This window comes from Pituophis catenifer, unplaced genomic scaffold (genome assembly GCF_029215685.1).
Source record: "Pituophis catenifer annectens isolate HBS135680 unplaced genomic scaffold, rPitCat1.0.hap2 SCAF_5, whole genome shotgun sequence".
NCBI classification, from domain to species: Eukaryota; Metazoa; Chordata; class Lepidosauria; order Squamata; family Colubridae; genus Pituophis; species Pituophis catenifer.
Genome location: NW_027256885.1, coordinates 90,691,537 through 90,709,327, shown reverse-complemented (window position 1 = coordinate 90,709,327; position 17,791 = coordinate 90,691,537). Strand labels below are relative to the sequence as shown.

General features: G+C 45.1%; 1 protein-coding gene across 1 annotated transcript in view; it reads left to right on the top strand.

Annotated features, from left to right (window-relative positions):
- Positions 1–17,791, top strand: part of SEZ6L2 (seizure related 6 homolog like 2) — an 81,923-nt gene that overhangs the window by 42,153 nt on the left and 21,979 nt on the right. Inside the window, exons 8-13 of the mRNA XM_070944803.1 lie at positions 611–782; positions 1,452–1,615; positions 6,430–6,624; positions 12,655–12,793; positions 16,001–16,197; positions 16,991–17,185. Of these exons, the coding sequence (XP_070800904.1) occupies positions 611–782; positions 1,452–1,615; positions 6,430–6,624; positions 12,655–12,793; positions 16,001–16,197; positions 16,991–17,185 (1,062 nt within the window). The remainder of the gene's footprint in view (positions 1–610; positions 783–1,451; positions 1,616–6,429; positions 6,625–12,654; positions 12,794–16,000; positions 16,198–16,990; positions 17,186–17,791) is intronic.

The following is a 17,791-nucleotide window of genomic DNA, read 5'->3' as shown; positions in this document are numbered from 1 at the left end:
GTCCAAAACCATCCACAATCACCACCGTATTCCACGTACCCAATAAGCTAGAAAAACAAACCAGAGCCTATTTCTCTCAATCACCAATCATTTCTTAGAGTTTTTTGAATTTGTAATCCTCAGAGTCAGTGCACAAAGTCAATCCGTTTTGTGGCTATAGGCTTATATAATTGTTTCTTTATATTTTGTCAGTTAATATTTCTAATCCAGAAGGCCCACCAAGTCCCCCAAAAGTTCAATAGTCCAATAGTCCAGATGTCTAGTAAATCAGAAGGCCACTTCACTTGGTTTTAAAACAAAGGGATGATAAACGTAATAGCCCAAAATGTATTTGCAGAGAATGAGAACCTTAATGATATTTGGTGAATTTTTTTGTAAAGTGGCTTTGAACTCCAAAAGGCAATGTTGAACTAAGGAACCTGGGAACTGTCAGAGGTTGTCTTAGCCAGGGATTCAGGATATTACCTTGGGTAAAACTTAGTTTCTCCTGCCAAAATGAGATCTGAAGGACCTTTCTAAGGATGCATAAAATGTTAAGCAGGATTCTGGATTCGAAGAATTCTAGGGGAAAACGGGACTTGTAAAGAACATCTGCCCTTTCTCTCCTTAGCTTCTTGTGGAGGAACAGTTCACAACGCCACTCGTGGACGCATTGTGGCTCCGGAGGCCCCAGGAGGACCACGTGGTCGGAACCTGACCTGCCGTTGGTTGGTGGAAGCACCTGAAGGCCAAAGACTCCATCTACACTTTGAAAGAGTGGCACTGGATGAGGATAATGACAAGTGAGAAAATGGGAAAATGGGGATGGCGGGGTGAGAAGATGGAAAATTGACAGGCAATCAAGCATGCCATGGAGGCGGGAGTGGAGAAGGGAGAAGAGAAGAGAAGATGGGGAGGCATCAGCTGATGACAAGCAGGAACGCTTGAGATATATTTCAGAAAATGTCAAGAACCTTGCCTGGTGCAGGGAGGAGGGATGAGAGCAACAATCAGTCTGTAGGACATAGAAGCAACAGGAGGAAGAAACAGGAGGAGAAAGATATTTTTGTGCTGCCCACAAAAATATGATGGACTCTCATGAAACACTTGAAGTAGAGAAGTTCAAAGGAATTTATAACTGTCCTTGGAGAAGGGATAAGTGAACTATTAAGGAGAAACTTGGACAAGAGATTACAACAGCTTTGCCTTCATTTGGCTGAAGTGAGAAACTTGGACAGGTTTTCAAGTTTGATGCCAGCCTTTCACAACTATGACACCGCTGGGATTCCACGAATACTATTTTATTGTTAGAGGGTATAATACCAGAATCTTACATTGTGTAACCTCTTATCTGAATCTGTTACGGTCCACTCATACCTTTCTCAAGGTTTACTCAAAATTCGTTTACGCAGAGTATGTCTTGTACCCTGAGTTGGGGAGATCTGCTTACCCAAATCCTTTCCCTTTCCCAGGCTGATGATCCGCAGTGGGAGTAGCACTTTCTCCCCTATCATTTATGATTCTGACATGGATGATGTCCCAGAACGGGGATTGCTAAGTGATGCTCAGTCTCTCATTGTTGAATTGATCAGCGAGGGACCTGCTACGCCCCTCATCCTTAGCCTGCACTACGAAGGTGAGAACGTAATCTTTTTCCCCCTTCCCCACATTTTACCTGCTCAAAAATAGAGGCGAGAAAACAGTGATGTTATCTTCTCTCTTGGCAGTAGATTCTGACAGTTGCTATTGGTAACTTTGGGAAGTCATCAAATCAAACAAGCATGATGATATGCAATACTGTTGTGAGCTAAGTTTTGGAAGCTTATTTTAGTAAAACAAAATTCTGCTTTATCATTTAGGGTTGGATAAATTACTAGGGTGCAGCGATGAGGCCTCATGCCACTGATAGACTAAACCGTTGTGGTGCTACAGAATGCATAACAGTTCTGGGAACTCATTGGTTTCATTCCAGATTCTGTAAAGAAAAGAGAAGTTTTCAGTGTGGTTAGGACAAAAAATGGGATTGAGACATAATGAAAGCGAAGAAGCAAAGAGTCCACAAGGAAGGATACAAGAGGAAGGGTGGAGAATGGGAAAGACAGGAATTTCAGCAGAAGACCGGAGGCAGGGAACTGAGACAAGAAAGAGGTCATCAGAGAGAAAGGCTGGTGGTAGCTGGAGGAAGAAATGAGTTTAAGTAACATTGATTCAGGACTTGAACACATGTCCTTCAAGGGTAGGCTGAAGGAATTGGGAAGATAAGTGTGCAAAAAAGAAGACTGGAGAAGATGACCCAAAACTATTTTCCATGGTCAAAGAAACTAGGACCAGAAAGAATAAGTTGTAGCTGGATAGATTCTGTTTAAATGTAAGAAAGAACTTCCTTACAGTTCCTAATTAGTTTAGTTTAGTTTAGTTTAGTTTAGTTTAGTTTAGTTTAGTTTAGTTTAGTTTAGTTTAGTTTAGTTTAGTTTAGTTTAGTTTAGTTTAGTTTATTGTCATTGCACCTTGTACAATGAAATTAAATGCCATCTTCAGTGTACATTAGACATAAAAGATAAAACAAAAGCACACATCCTTCACATGCTATACAATTGAATTAAAAACCCCTGATATTGCATTAATATTGCACCATACAGTACACCATGCACCACATAGTTACTGCTCTGGGATAGAAGCTGTTTTTTAGCCTATTTGTCCTTGCTTTTATTATCCTGTACCGTCTGCCAGATGGTAAAAGTTCAAAAAAAGGGTGCCCAGGATGAGATGAATCTTTAAGAATGTTTTGAACTTTCTTAAGGCAGCGGGAGCTATAAAGCTCTTCCAAAGAGGGGAGGGGGCAACCAATGATCCTCTGGGCAATTATGTTAACCCTCTGGAGCGCTGTCCTATCTGCCACTGTGCAATTGGCAAACCATACACAGGTGCAGTAAGTTAAAATACTCTCTATGGTGCAGCGGTAGAAGGTCACCAGCAGTTTTTCATTCAGTTGTTGTTTCCTGAGAAGTCTCAGGTAGTATAATCTCTACTGGGCCCTTTTGACCAGTGCTACAATATGAGTGCCCCAGGTCAAGTCCTCTTTTATGATAACACCCAGAAACTTAAAACTAGCCACTTGCTCCACTTGGTCTCCATTGATAACCAAGGGCTGGATGTCTGATCTATTCCTTCTATAGTTCACTATAAGCTCCTTGGTCTTATTGGTGTTAAGGACCTAGTTATTGTCTCCACACCACAAAAGCAACCGGTCCACCTCATCTCGATAGGCAGACTCATCCCCCCCGGAGATGAGTCCCACCACTGTTGTATCATCTGCAAATTTAATAATAGTATTACTGGCATGAATGGGACTGCAGAATAAAGAGTATGGGACTTAACACGCAACCCTGTGGTGTACCAGTGTTAAGAATAAGAGCTGAAGAGATATGATTCCCTAATCTGACCCTCTGAGAGCGGCCAGACAGGAAATCCATAATCCAAAATCAGATTGAATAAGAAAGCCCAAGATCCATAAGTTTAGACACTAGTCTATGTGGAAGAATTGTGTTAAATGCAGAGCTAAAATCTACAAAAAGCATCCTCACATAGCCCCCCGCTGTTCCAAATGAGTCAGAGCAGTGTGAAGAGTGATGGCTATAGCATCCACTGTAGATCTATTTGTTCTGTATGCAAACTGTTGTTTATCAAATGTATGTGGAAGATCAGAAATAATGTGCCGACTGTTGTGGCCCACCTGCGGCCTGAGCAGATCGTGGCTGATCCTGACGACGAGGAGGCTGGTGTGGTGTCGCGCCAGCAGCCTGTGCAGCCGGCGCTCGCGTTGGACAGCGAAGAGGCTGAAGAGGATGTGGTGCCAGAGGCAGAGACTCAGCCAGGGCCTTCAGAACCTCCAGAGGCTCCTTCAAGTGGAGAGAGTGAAATGGAGGAGCCTCTTCTCAATGCTCGAGCACGCAGGGCTGCCAAACGGCAGGAGTGGCTACTCAGGAGGAGGAGGTCTCCTCGAGAGTAAGGCTTGAGGATAATTGGCCACTCCCTTAGCCTATTTAAGTCACACACAGTTAGTAAGTTTCTTGCTGGAAACAACTTGTAATTATCATCAGAGCATTTTTGGAAAAGTCTTATTGTATTTTGTTTTCTGGGCTGGTTGCCAACCTTTGCCGGACTTTGGTTTATTCTTGCTACTTAATAAATTTGATAAGGACCGTTGGTGTGCGTCAATATCCTCGGAAATCCGGAGCTGGGGCAGAACACGGATAGACCAGTTTCTCAAAACACTTCATGATGATAGGAGTGAGTGCCACTGGTCTGTAATCGTTGAGGTTATTGATAGGGGACTTCTTTGGCAGCGGAACAATGGTGGAAGCCTTCAAACAAGATGGAATAGTGGACTGGGAAAAAGACAGATTGAAGATCCTGGTAAAGACTCCAGCCAACTGATCAGCACAGTCTTTAAGCACTCGGCCAGAGATACCGTCAGGACCGGCAGCCTTTCTAGGGTCCACAGCCCTCAAAATGCTCCTCACCTCCTGTTCCTCCAGAATGAGGTGGGGGCTACAAAGGGCTGGTGGCTGTATTTTAGCTGTTGTGGCTCCGTTACCTGAGCCTGTGTCATCGGCAGGAGAGGACTCCGAGAGTGAAGGAGAGGAGTTGGCAAGGCCTCCCTCTCCAGGACCCTCCTCTCTGGCAATGCCTTCGGTGTCCGCCAAAGGGCAAGAGATAGGGCCAGGGCCAAGCACGTCCACACAGCCACAGGTGGACAGTGATGAGGGTAATGAGTCTTGGCTGGATCCTCAGCAGCGTCGCAGAGATAAGCGCGCGCAACAGAAGAAAAGGCGTGCCAGAGATTAGGCTGAGTCACTGGACCACACCCCACAGGGTATAAAAGGGGGTGAGGTGGCCATTCAGACTCTGTGACGGACAAAACTAACTACTATCGAGTCACATTGCATCTTTGGAAACAACATTATTGGCCTTGGATTTATTTTACAAACTGGACAATTCTTGACTGTGGGTATTTTGTTTATTGAGTAAAAGTTCTTGGCAAGCAGCTACTGGGTTGCTGCCAAGCATCTTATTGGAAGAATTGGTTGTCTGCCAGTTTATTTAACCCCCGGCTGTCTGTTTGTGTGCGTGTGTGAGACGGGGACAGAACATTAGCTGTCTCTGATGTCTCTACTTCAAAGCGAGCAAAGAAATGATTCAGCTCCTCTGCCAATGAATCATCCCCCTCAGCAGGGATGACATTGGTCGGTTGATGGTTGGTGATTTGTTGAATCCCTCGCCACAACTGCCTCATGTTATTACTATAAAAATTATCCTCACTCTTCCTTTTATAATCAGTCTTGGCCTTCTGAATACCTTTCTTCAGACTAGCTCTAGCAGCACTGTATCTTGCCCCATCACCGGACCTAAAGGCTAAGCTGGCTGGGGAATTCTGGAAGTTGACGTCCACACATCCTCAAGTTGCTTAGATTGAGAAACAGAAGAAACAGATTGTTATCAGAAGAAACAGTGGGTCAATACCTAGAGCTGGTTTCTTTTCCAATCATGTAAATATTAAAGGAAGTGATAAAGTTTGAGAAAGTAACATTGGCAGGAAAGAAGTGATCAGACATAGAAGATTGCTGAATGGATACAAAACTTTAGACAAGGAAATAGGTGCAATTTGATTTGAGTTGACTGCCTTCTTCTTGTGATTTGACCAAGATGTGGTAATGCTGTAGTTGAATCTATATACCAGGTCAACAACAGAGGTAGGGTTGATCCCATCTTCAAGGAGATATTACTATAATACTTTACTGCAATGGGAGTGTTCTGTCCTCACTACATGTTAGTTTGTGCGCAGCTCGACATGCAGCTAAACCCACCTATCCTCCAATAAAACAGACCATGTGCATAGATCTGAATGCTTTATTGAAAGAACAGGATATGGTGAAACTGGGGAAAATAGGGATACATACAATGAGAACCAAATAAAAGATAGACAGTATTAAGTTACTGCTGAACATAACAATTAATAAATACAAGCAATTTAAATCTCACCAGCGATGCTCTGTGTGTGGGATGTGGGTTTGTCCTTGGATGACCATGTGCCACAGATTAAGATGGATTCTTCTTGTGCTTCTGCCTTCTCCAAATGCTAAAGGAAATAGAGTCTGGCTTCCCAGCGTGCACTTGGTTTGAGAGTGTGGGCTGATGGGTAAAATGGGTTGGGTCAGCTTCAAGCAATATACTTGGTATTTTGTCTCTCCAGCCACTAGATGGGGCTAGAGCGCAACAACAGTATATAAGGATCATATGTTGGGCATATTTGTCCCTCCGGCCACTAGATGTGGCTAGAGAGCAACAACAGTATATAAAAGTTATATGCTGGGGCATGACAGGGAGAGATCAGAAGCTATAACTTTTATAGGGGCAGTTTTCTGACTTTTTTGCTCCCCCTGGTGGCAGCTTTTGATGAAAATCGATGTTATGAACCGTTCCTGGCCCATGGAAATTTCAGCACATCGGATCCTCTGTATCGTACAGGGACCATTGTAGAGTTTGCTTGCCGTGCAGGATACATGCTTGAGCAGGGTCCTTCGGCCATTGAATGCATTGATTCAAGAGACCCCCGCTGGAACGAAAGCGAGCCCACTTGCAAAGGTAATAATTCTTCATCTCAAACTATCTACTCATTTTTCTTCTGGAGCCTGATACGTAATGTCTTTTCTCCTTGATTGCTCTTTTGTGTTTCTGCCCTGCTGCCTGAAAGAGTAATGGTGCATGCTGATGGGGCACAACAGGCCTGAGCAAATTACTGCTATGCACTGGGTTTTACAAACTCAAGCACATGTTTGCACAGCTGAGCAAATTGGGGCAGAGACAGAAGCCAACGTGATTGGAAGGAGGGGGGAGTTGTGGCAGAGTATGGATCTGCCATGATCTGTACAAAGTCTGGAAATTAAAATGGGACAGGTGCAGTTCTAAAAATGCCATTTTACAAGCAAGAACAGTGCATGATCTAGAGTTGAATGGTTCTGGAAGCAGACAGTCACATTAACTGGGTTTTAGAGTTACTAGAGCCCCACTTATTTCCTTCAAAAAGGGAGTGATATCCTGTATCAGGAAACTACTGAGAAGGCTAAATGATCTCACTATCCCCTTCATCATTAATCAGAAGTAGATACGGCTTAATTACAATAGTGTTTGGAAAGTATATTCTGAGATCTTGGCTGAGTATGGGAAGGTGGTTTCTCTCCCTCCCTCCCTCCCTCTCCCTCTCTCTCTCCCCATCTCTGTCTCCCTCTCCCTCCCTCCCTCTCTCTTTTTATATCTCTTTATAGAGATATAAACCAGGCTAGATGATTGAACTTAATTTTTCTCACAACACAACTGACTGTATGGAGTTAGTTTAACTCTGAGTGCCTGGCTTTGTTTATGACTAAATTTAACCCCCTAGGGCATGGCTCTCTGAGAAATTCTGGGAGTTGAAGTCCACAAGTCTTAAAATTGCCAGGTTTGGAGATGCCTGCCCTAGGGCAGGGGTGTCAAACTCAAGGCCTGCAGGCCAGATCCAGCCCACGGGGTGCTTAGATCTGGCCCATGGGGCCAGCCTGGAAATAGCAAAGGACTGGCCCGCGGTGCCTCTGCTAGCAAAAGTGGGGTGCGGGGGGCCTGCCTGCGCCCATGGGGCTGCCCTTGTGGTGCACCTGGAGGCTCCAACTGGTCCAGAATGCGGCTGCGCGGGTTGTTACGGGGACTTCCCGTTACTCCCGTATTACACCTCTCCTGCGCGAGCTGCACTGGTTACCAGTGGTCCTTTGGATCCGCTTCAAGGTGCTGGTACTGACCTATAAAGCCCTTCATGGCATGGGCCCGGGGTACTTGCAGGATCACCTTCTGCCTGCCTCCAACTGCCCAGTGCGCTCACATAGGATTGCCCTCCTCCAGGTGCCATCGGCCAGACAATGTCGGCTGATGGTGCCCAGGATGAGGGCGTTCTCTGTGGGAGCACCGACCCTCTGGAATGGTTTACCCACTGGGCTCCGGATGGCCCCCGACCTCCCCTCTTTCCGCGCTGACCTGAAGACATTGCTTTTCCAACAAATTTGCTGATCTGATGGGAGTTTTAACTATTTTTGGGGGGATTTTAATTGAGTATTTTAGTCGTAATTTTACTGTTTTATTGTTTTATCTTTGTGAGCTGCCCTGAGTCCTTTGGGAGAAGGGTGGCATATAAGTATAAATAAACTAAACTAAACTAAACTGTTTTCACCCTGGATGGCCTCTTGCAGTACTCTGCCAGCCAAAATGGGGTGCGGGGGCCTCCAGAGGCCTCCCCCGGCCCATTGCTGGCTGAAATGGAGCCTCCGTAGCAGTAGTGGGTTTCAATTTAGTTTGCTACTGGTTCACTTGTGTGCACATGCGCGCTCATGACGCTTCTGCGCATGCGCAGAAGCGTCTGGGCGGGTGGGCGGAGCCTCCCACCACTGCTGCTACCAGTTCACCCAATCCATGGTGAACTGGTAGCAACCCACCACTGTGGGTTTTACTGTACTTACTTTTCGAAGAGCTCCAGAAGATGCTGACTGTTGTGACCAAGGCCCAAGTAGTGATTACCAAACACAATTCAGTCCTCAACAAACTTATTTTATTAAAACAGCTGAGAATTAATTCATTCTCAGCTTATTCCAAAACAAATTCTTAATAACCAGTCCGTCAGCCTTATCACCAACCTTTGATGTCTTTGGCAACCTGCCAAAGGCTTTTCTTGGCAAAAACCCCACAAAGTTCAAGAGACACTGACAAGAAGCACGGGAATCAATGTTGCTTTTCTACAAAGAACCCAACGGCTCATTGCTGCTCTTTTAAGCCTTATGGGAGTGGCCAATCATCTTCTGGCCTTACTCCCGAGTTGTCCTTTTTTCTTCAGCTGCTCTTGCCTTCTTGCAGTTCTTCGCATGCGTGCACTAGGAACAGGCTCATCCTGTTCCTCTGCTTCTCTGCTGTCCGACTCTGGGGGCCCCGGAGTCCGCTCATCACTCCCAGATGGCCCTGGCCCCATCTCTGCCTCCGACGCAGAGCCCTCCAGGACTGGCCCATTGTCCTCCCCAGCCTCCTCACTGTCCAACTCCGTTGCCAGGTCCGCAGGCTGCTGGCGAACACTGACCTACATGGCACAGAAGCCAAAGTCTTTTATTCAGAAGTCACTGAAGCTGTAAGAATGTGAGATGTAAGGAAAACAGCTTTCCCCATCTGAATAAAAGACCGGTTTCTCTGCCATGAGGGCCTGCAGGCTTAGTTTGGGCCCAGTCTGGCCAGCGACAAGGAGCCTCCTGCTTGCTGCTGACTGGCTAGTTCGAATGAACAGCTTCAGGGATTGGGGCATGGCAGCCGATCAACAAGGGGCTTGCAGTTCAGCCCGATGAGACCCCAGGGGAGCATGAGGTATCTCAGTGGATTGGGGGAGGCCTTGGATGCCTGCTCCAGCACTAGGCCCCGCATGCTCTTTCCCACTCTGTGATACCTCATGTATATTTAATGACCTGCACATTCGATTAACAAATGCATTGGGGAAAGCAGGGAATGATCACGTTCATTTAACATGATTCAATCTAATGAATCCTTGGGTTTATTTATTTTATTTATTTATTTGTTTAGATTTATATGCCGCCCTTTCTCCGAGAGGACTCAGGGCGGCTCACAACAATAAAACAGAAAAATAAAACAAAAACTCCGGGTTAAAAGTTACACATAAAATCCCTAAAATCAGTTAAAATCCATTTTAAAACCCCCCATCAGTCCAGGCTGGCCAGGCGAAATAGCCACGTTTTTAGTTCACGGCGGAAAGAGCGAAGGTCGGGAGCCATCCGGAGCTCCAGGGGGAGCTGATTCCAGAGGGTAGGTGCAGCCACAGAGAAGGCCCGCTCCCTAGGGGTCGCCAGCTGACACTGTCTGGCCGACAGCACCCCGAGTAGGCCCTCTCTGTGAGAACGCACCGGGCGGTGGGGAGCTCTTGCTGGCCGCAGAAGGTCCGCCAAATATCCCGGTCCTAAGCCATGTAGGGCTTTATAGGTAATCACCAGCACCTTGAATGTAATTGGCAGGCTCTATTACAGTGTTGGCGAATCTTTTTGGCACCGAGTGCCGAAACAGGAGTGCGTGCATCTGTGCGCGCCAGAACCCGGAAGAGCAGCCGCCCAGTGGGCATGCGCATGCTGGGAAGATGATCTTCCGGTTTCCGGCGCACGCATGTGTGCTGGCCACTTGGTCTTCCGGTTTCTGGTGCACATGCACGGGAGAAGACCAGCTGGCCAGTGCGCATGCACGCACCGGAAATTGGAATATCATCTTCCCGGTGCGCACATCCCCACCGGTTTCTGGTGCTCTTGCGTGCGTGAAGACCAACCACTAGCTAATTTTTTGGAGTTCGGTGAACTGGCTGAATAGCGTTCCTCGCCCCTCCCCTCCCAGCCCCTTCTCGCCCCCTGGCATTCAAAATAAGCACAACACAGAATACCTCTCTCTCCACCAAAATAGGGTGGCCCATCTTCACGTCTTTTCAAGCACTGCTTGTACAGTGCACAGTTGTGCCGAACTAATCACTCATGCCTGCTCAGGTAGCTCAAATTCTCCCTCTCCTCCTCCTCCAGATCAGTTTGGTGTGCATTGCTCGTCTTATACACAGGATTGTTTGGAAGAGAGGCTGCGCTTCGCCGAACTCCACAAAAAATTAGCTACCACTTCTAATGAACCAGTGAGAATTGGCTGAATCCCACCACTGACCTATCCCCTAGGGCAGGGGTGTCAAACTTGATTTCATTCATTGGAAGCCTTCTGTGTTGTGCTTATTTCGAAGGCCAGGCAAGCCGCTTGGCGAGGAGAGGCCGGGTGAGGTGGGGAGGGGCGAGGAGAGGCCGGGTGAGACGAGGCACCCTTCGGCGTGAATGACATTGAGTTGGCCACACCCACCCAGTCACATGACCACCCAGCCATGCCTACCCAGCCAGTCATTAGGGCAGAGAACCGGTTGTTAAATTATTTGAATCCCACCACTGGGATAGGTGATTAGGTCAGCTGACTCCTTTTTGGTGGTTCTCACAACATAGTACTGTAACATCTTCCCCCCACACTTTGTGGGGCCACTATTATTTTAATCCAGAAATATAAAATACTTTAACTCTAAGGTAATATGGCCAGAGCCTTCAGTTTCCATCCTATGGACTCAGCTATAACCTTTTGAAAGAAATTAGAATGACTTACAAACAACTAAGAATGTAATGTAATGTAATGCCCCTTTGCCCACCCGCCCCAATACAGCAGAAGTGGGACATCTGTGATGCTTCAGATATCACTGAACCCCAGCAGTGTCAGCAAGAATGGCTAAATGTGCTGTGGAGACTTTCAGCATCTACACATTTTGAAAACTGGGTTCCATCTTCTACTTGCTCCAGTAGGCAGGACTAAAATATTTCTAAAAATTCCTAGAAGGAGAAAGAACGCCATTTGCCTTTCCAAGGTACCTTTCTGCTAATTCCAGTTCAGGTCTTTTCTTTAATGGCTGGGGAGCACATGGACACTGGGAGGAGGCGTGATTCTCCAGGTAGGGAGATATTCTTCCCTGCATTACAGAACTATCAGTTCCAGCTATGTGTTGTGGTCCGCCAGCAGCCTGCGGAGCTCGCAGCGGAGTCAGACAGTGAGGAAGCTGGGGAGGAACATGGGCCAGTGTGGAAGGTCCACATTCTCTCCTTCAGGAAGCTGAGGAGCTAGGCAATTGGACTAGGTAGAACCTGGAACTAGTAGGCACTAGTAGTTGATTCTCCCTATCATCCATCATGAGGGCACTTCAATCCACGAATTCTGGAGTTGGACACAGCAGGCAACCATTGCTGGGTTTTGATGTCCATCATTGAAGGCCTTCCCATGTGATGCTCATTCAATACGGTGCCATTATGCTTCAGCCCAGCACCTCAACTCTTGCTAATATGAAGGTGAGAAAACGGAGCATCCACTTCCAGTTGCAAGGGTGGACATGGGCCTTCCTCAATCTAGTGGAAGGAAAATGGGATCTTCTCAATGTCTAGTCACTACATCAGATTTGATTGGGATGAGAGAATGATACAACCTTCTGAATCTCATGTTCAGAAAACATCAACTCCCCTCCGCTGTCTTCATTCTCAAGACATTTAAATACTGTTTAACTTATGGAGAGCTCACAAGAGAGCTCTGATGATGTTACAGTGGTAACTTGGTACTCATTGTTAATTGGTTCCAAGAGGCGCGATGAGTACCAAAAATGATGAGTACCAAACAAAGTTTTCCATAAGGAATAATGTAGTCAGTCACAAGGCCACCGACACCGACAAGTTCTAGCTTGTACGTTGTGTACCAAACAAATGACGAATACCAGGAAAAAATTGTCATGCCATAATGCATTGAGTACCAAATTGGATGAGTTTCAAAACAGAGTACCAAGGTACCACTGTACCTAGTTTGCGTAATGAAACATCTGCAAGAAAACAACCAAGCAAAGAGAGCACCAAGGACCCCTCATTTCAACCCCAAACTACAAATATTCTCCTTTATTGGTACTAAAAGAAATTGGTTTAAAACTAGTTTAAACTGGTTGAGTAGCTGCACTGCTTCATTCAAGCTATAGTCTTCTCCTGATTATGCATCTTTTCTCTCCAGCATTGTGTGGTGGGGAGCTCTCTGAGCCAACAGGTGTTGTACTTTCTCCTGACTGGCCCCAGTCTTATGGAAAAGGTCAAGACTGCGTATGGGGCATCCGGGTGCAGGAAGAGAAGAGGGTGCTGCTAGACATTGAGATGTAGGTATTTCTGCTACTGCCACCATCAATACCATCCCATTTTCTTGAGGGAGGCCTCCCAACTCAACCAAAGCAGTGTGTCCTCATGGTCCCTGAAACAATCATCCATCATTAGATTAATTGTTGAAATCATTCATACCATCGATTCATGGAAAGATGTCTATGTACTTTGAAGATAATCTGCTCTGACGAATAGGATTCCTACTTAGAGGTCATCAACCAGATGATACAGCAAGTTCCTTATATTTGTGGAAGGAAGCTTCTAGATGGTGAAACATTTAAAATCTTCAGTGCAAGAAAGAGAGGGCTACGTTTAATCTAGTCTTTATGCTGCTAGATCTAATTATTTTCTGTTCCATAGAGCTTTCAAAGTTAGGCTAAAATGACAATAGAGGACACAGACCAGGAGGGGATTATTTAAGTCCCTTCTTAGAATCATTTCCCTCTCAACGATTCTAAAAATTTAGAGGCACAAAAAAGCTTGTTCAAAGCAACAAACTGAATTCATATGTGTGTCTACAGCCACATAATAACAGAATCATTCTGGATAGCCATTAAGTCAAGAGATGTACACTCAAGAGTTAGAAAGTTGTCCACAAATCACAGTAACATCAGTATAGTGATATTTTTTAAAAAAAAAATCCTGAAGAATTTTACACATTTACATGTGGCTAGGCACTAGATATAATGTATTTATTTGTTATCCCTCAACAGTCTTCAGAATCTAGGTAGTATACCAGACAACTGAGGTAAATTAGTACAAGAACACAAGAACAGAAAGAGAACTAGGCGGGCCATTTGTAATCTTTGTTTCAGGCCAAAATCCTGCTGGAAAGGAATGCTCTTAAGTCCCTACTGAAATCTCATGTGTGTGGGTGCAAGGTTTCCACAATGCAGGGTCAGCTACAGAAAAGTCTTTTGATTCATACCCTTTTTACTAACATGCAAACTGGCTCTTGACAACTGGACAGGCAGAGTCATGTTTTAGTGAGGAGTCTCTAATGGAAACCAGCACCATGTCATATAGGGCTTTATAGGTATGGATAGTCCTCGATTTATGACCACAATTGGGATCAGAATTTCCATTGTTAAGCAAAGCAGTTGTTAAGTGAGTCGTGCCCAATTTTACAACCTTTTTGTCATGGTTTTTAAGTAAATCACTCCGTTAAGTGAATCACATGGTCGTTCAGCAAGTCTGGTTCCCTCCACTGACTTTGCTTGCCAGGAGCTGGTGGGGAAGGTCATGAATGATGATCACGTGACCTAGGATGTTGCAGCCATTGTAAACACATGTCAGTTGTCAAGCACCTGAATTTTTATCATGTGACTGTAGGGATGCTGCAGTGGTTCTAAGTGAGTATGCTGGCTGTAAGACATTTTTTTCAGTGCCACTGTAACTTTGAACGGTCACTAAACAAATGATCGTAAGTCAAGGACTACCTGTAATTACACATATTTGAATTGTTCAGTAACCATAGCAATGGTGTGATTGTGTTTGGTCTGCTGTATGTTTTCCCCATATTAGAAGTCTGGTTGCTGTCTTCTGTACCACTTGCAGCTTTTGAGTTGTCTTCAAAAGTAATCCTCCATTATAGGAATCTGGTCAGGTGACAGGAGGTTGCTGTAGCTAAAGTTTCCTTGTCCAAGTAGGGGCATATCTGGTACACCAGCTGAACATGTTCAAACAGAGCTTTGAATCCAAGAGGATCCCCAAGGATCTCTTCTATAGGAGGGAGAGAGGGAGCACAGTCCTATCTAGAACAACCAGCAGAATTGATGTTTCCAAGAAGCCAAGATGTTTACACACTAAGAGCACCTCTAAGTAGGGTTTTGTCTGAGTTTGTTTCTCCCATGCGGTCCAGTATGGCTGCTTACGCTGATTCAGATTTCTCCAATATTACTGGCCCAGCCTGTGGTGACTACAAGCTTAATGGTGCTTCCCACATAACTACTGACTAAAACTCTCTATTCAAGTTGGAGGAGAACCACAGCAAAGCAGCACCCTAACCCTCAACCCTTCCAGATGGTTGAGTAGATACCATGAATGATGGCACTTAAATGTCAATGAAAAAATGTAATATGACTAGGAGGGGCATTCCATCATCTAGAATCTAGATGAAGATTGTCTACCAGTGTGACCAGTGGTGTTTCTGTCCAATGATTTGACAGAAATGATCCAATTGATCCATTTCCTCTTAGATGCTCTGAGTATATTTTCCCATCACATTTTCAATAAAGTGATTGTGAAAATTCTCTTCTCCAAAACATATGGTTCATGAAAATGCTCTTACAAGTTGCATTGAACCTAATAAAGACTATGCCTGAAAAAAAGATGCTGCTGCTTTAAGGAATCCACTCATTAAAGTTAATACAGCAATTGAAGTAGGGAATCTTGAAGCCTGAAAAGAAAGCTGCATATGTGAGGTCAAAATAGCAGGCATCCTAGATGGTGAATGTGTGTGTATGTGTGAAGACCAACACACGGAATTATTTCCAAGTAGTTTCTTCATTGTTGTTCACCTACAGACAGAATCTTCCAGACTAAAGAAACTATCTGCATAACTACAGATATACTCTGAGAACTGCTAAAGAGGGTCCATCCTTGCCCTCTTCCTGCCTACCAGACATTCTAAACTGCGCTGCCTTTTTGCCCTCTGGGAGGCAGCCCCTCCCTTCTGTGTCAGCCCTGACATTTCCTCCCAGTGTCAGCCCATTCTGACACTGTGGTGGAATGTAGTCTGGAGTCCCTCCTGGGATTCCAGACTACATTCCGCCACAGTGTCAGAATGGAGGATGTGACAGGCAATTGAAATCACTTTTTTTTAAAGTATATCACATGCATGTAAGAAAAGTGGGGAAGGGGGTGGGCTTCGACAAACCAATTGCACCTACCCTTTTAACACTATTTACATCAGTCCCCCTTCTGACATCCCTCTGGATCCAAAGCACTAATTCAGAATCATCTTGGAGTGAACTCAACTTGACCTCTATATTAATACTTTCTTTCACTTAGAGGTTCCAATTTTACTTACTGGATAAAGAAAAATCCATGCTTGTCTTCCCATCCGTGTGTGTGTCTGCACTCACTTGCCCTTCAGTTTGGACACATGAAATAACAGAAATAGGCTGTGGACTCCTTCACTTTCCTTTTCCTCTTTCAACAGTCCTTTCTCTTTGTCTTCTCTTCCTCCCCAATTCCCCTGCTAGCCTCAACATCCGCAAATCTGATGTGTTGACTGTTTTCGACGGAGGAGACTTAACCGCCCGGATCCTCGGCCAGTACCTGGGTCCCCATCCTCGGTTCAGCATTTACTCTTCAGGCCCAGCAGTCACCCTGCAGTTCCAGTCAGACCCCGGTGACCCCCTTTTTGGTCTCAGCCAGGGGTTCCTAGTGCGCTATAAGGGTATGAGAAAAGGCTATGATATGCTTGGGATAAACTGGGAGAGAGTGAGATAGAGAGAGCAAAAGTAGTTGGTGTAAATTGATACCTGCTGACTCATCCTGTGAAGATGGTTTTAAGAAGTTAAGCCATCTTCAAAAAGGCTTCCAGAAGCTGCCCAGGCTGAGAGTGGAGGGGAATGTTGTATGATACATTTGTTTCAGATCAGAAACAGAAGAAGGAAAAGGAAAGAGCTCAGATGCAGCTGAATAAAATCACTGTGATATTTTTGCCCAGTTATAATTTTAGTAGTAGTAGATTGAAGAAGAAAAGGGACAGAAGTTTTGCTTAAATGCCATTCTGGAGGACAGTATGAAGTTTAAGTATGTGTGTCATAGTATTCTTGTAATCGTGCAACTGGGTGTTAGTTGGGGATCCTTTAATTTGGATTTCTGAGCAGGGCTGTTGATCCTTTCTAACCGTATGATTGTATGAGTTTCTTGTAGAGATGAACTCCTGACACGAAGTAGAAAAGTGGGAAAACATTGTTTTCCCACTTTTATTGTTGTAAGCCGCCCTGAGTCCTTTGGGAGAAGGGCGGCATACAAATCCAATCAATCAATCAATCAATCAATCAATAAAACAAACAGAAGTGAAATTTAGTGAAGAGAGGTAAGACAGTACACCGATGATGTTACTTACAGTAGTTTGGTAATGAAATGCCTGCACGAAAACAACCAAGTTCAGAGAGTAACAAAAGGCCCCACAGTTCAACCCCAAACTACAAATATCCTCTCCTCTCCTCTCCTCTTCACAGAGGTTCCACAAAATGACACTTGCCCCGAGCTGCCAGAGGTGGAGTTTGGTTGGTGCACAGCTTCTCATACTGCTGTTATCCGTGGCACAGTCGTAACCTACCAATGTGAGCCAGGCTATGACATTGTGGGCTCCGACATTCTCACCTGCCAGTGGGATCTATCATGGAGCAACAGCCCACCTACTTGTCAGAAGAGTAAGTCTTTCTGATGCTAAAATAGGTGGTAAGGATACTCCACATTAGGACTTATCTAAGTATGAAGAAGGAGGTGTGAAAGACAATGGGAGGCAGGTGCAAAAGGGGGAGGAGTTTAGTGAACGTGGGAACAGACACACAACCCAGAGGTGGGAGCTGTGGGAAGAGGACATTCAGAGTGACTATACCTTGCTGTCACTTTGACTGGAAGCTTACTTTTACATTTTTCAAGATTATGTTATCTTAATTAGCATTAAACCAACTAGCATTAAAAATGCCTTTCTTGAATCTGTGTGGTTCTCACTTTTTGTGTTGGCCAGCTATGTCAAGCCTATTGTGTGTGGGGGTGGGGAATAGACAAAATTATGTTGAAGGAAGAACATTTTGGACATAAAAATCATAACGTGTCCTGGGTTGCTGCCATGAGAGGTGGGATGGAGATTTTTCTTTTAATGGGTTTTATTATAGGGTGGGTTTCTTCAATTCAATCAAGAGCCTTGATAGTACAGGGGTTTAGTGCACCCTGTTATTAACACAGCTGCCTGCAATTTCTGCTGGTTCGAATCTCTCCAAGGCTCAAGGTTGACTCAGCCTTCCATCCTTTCT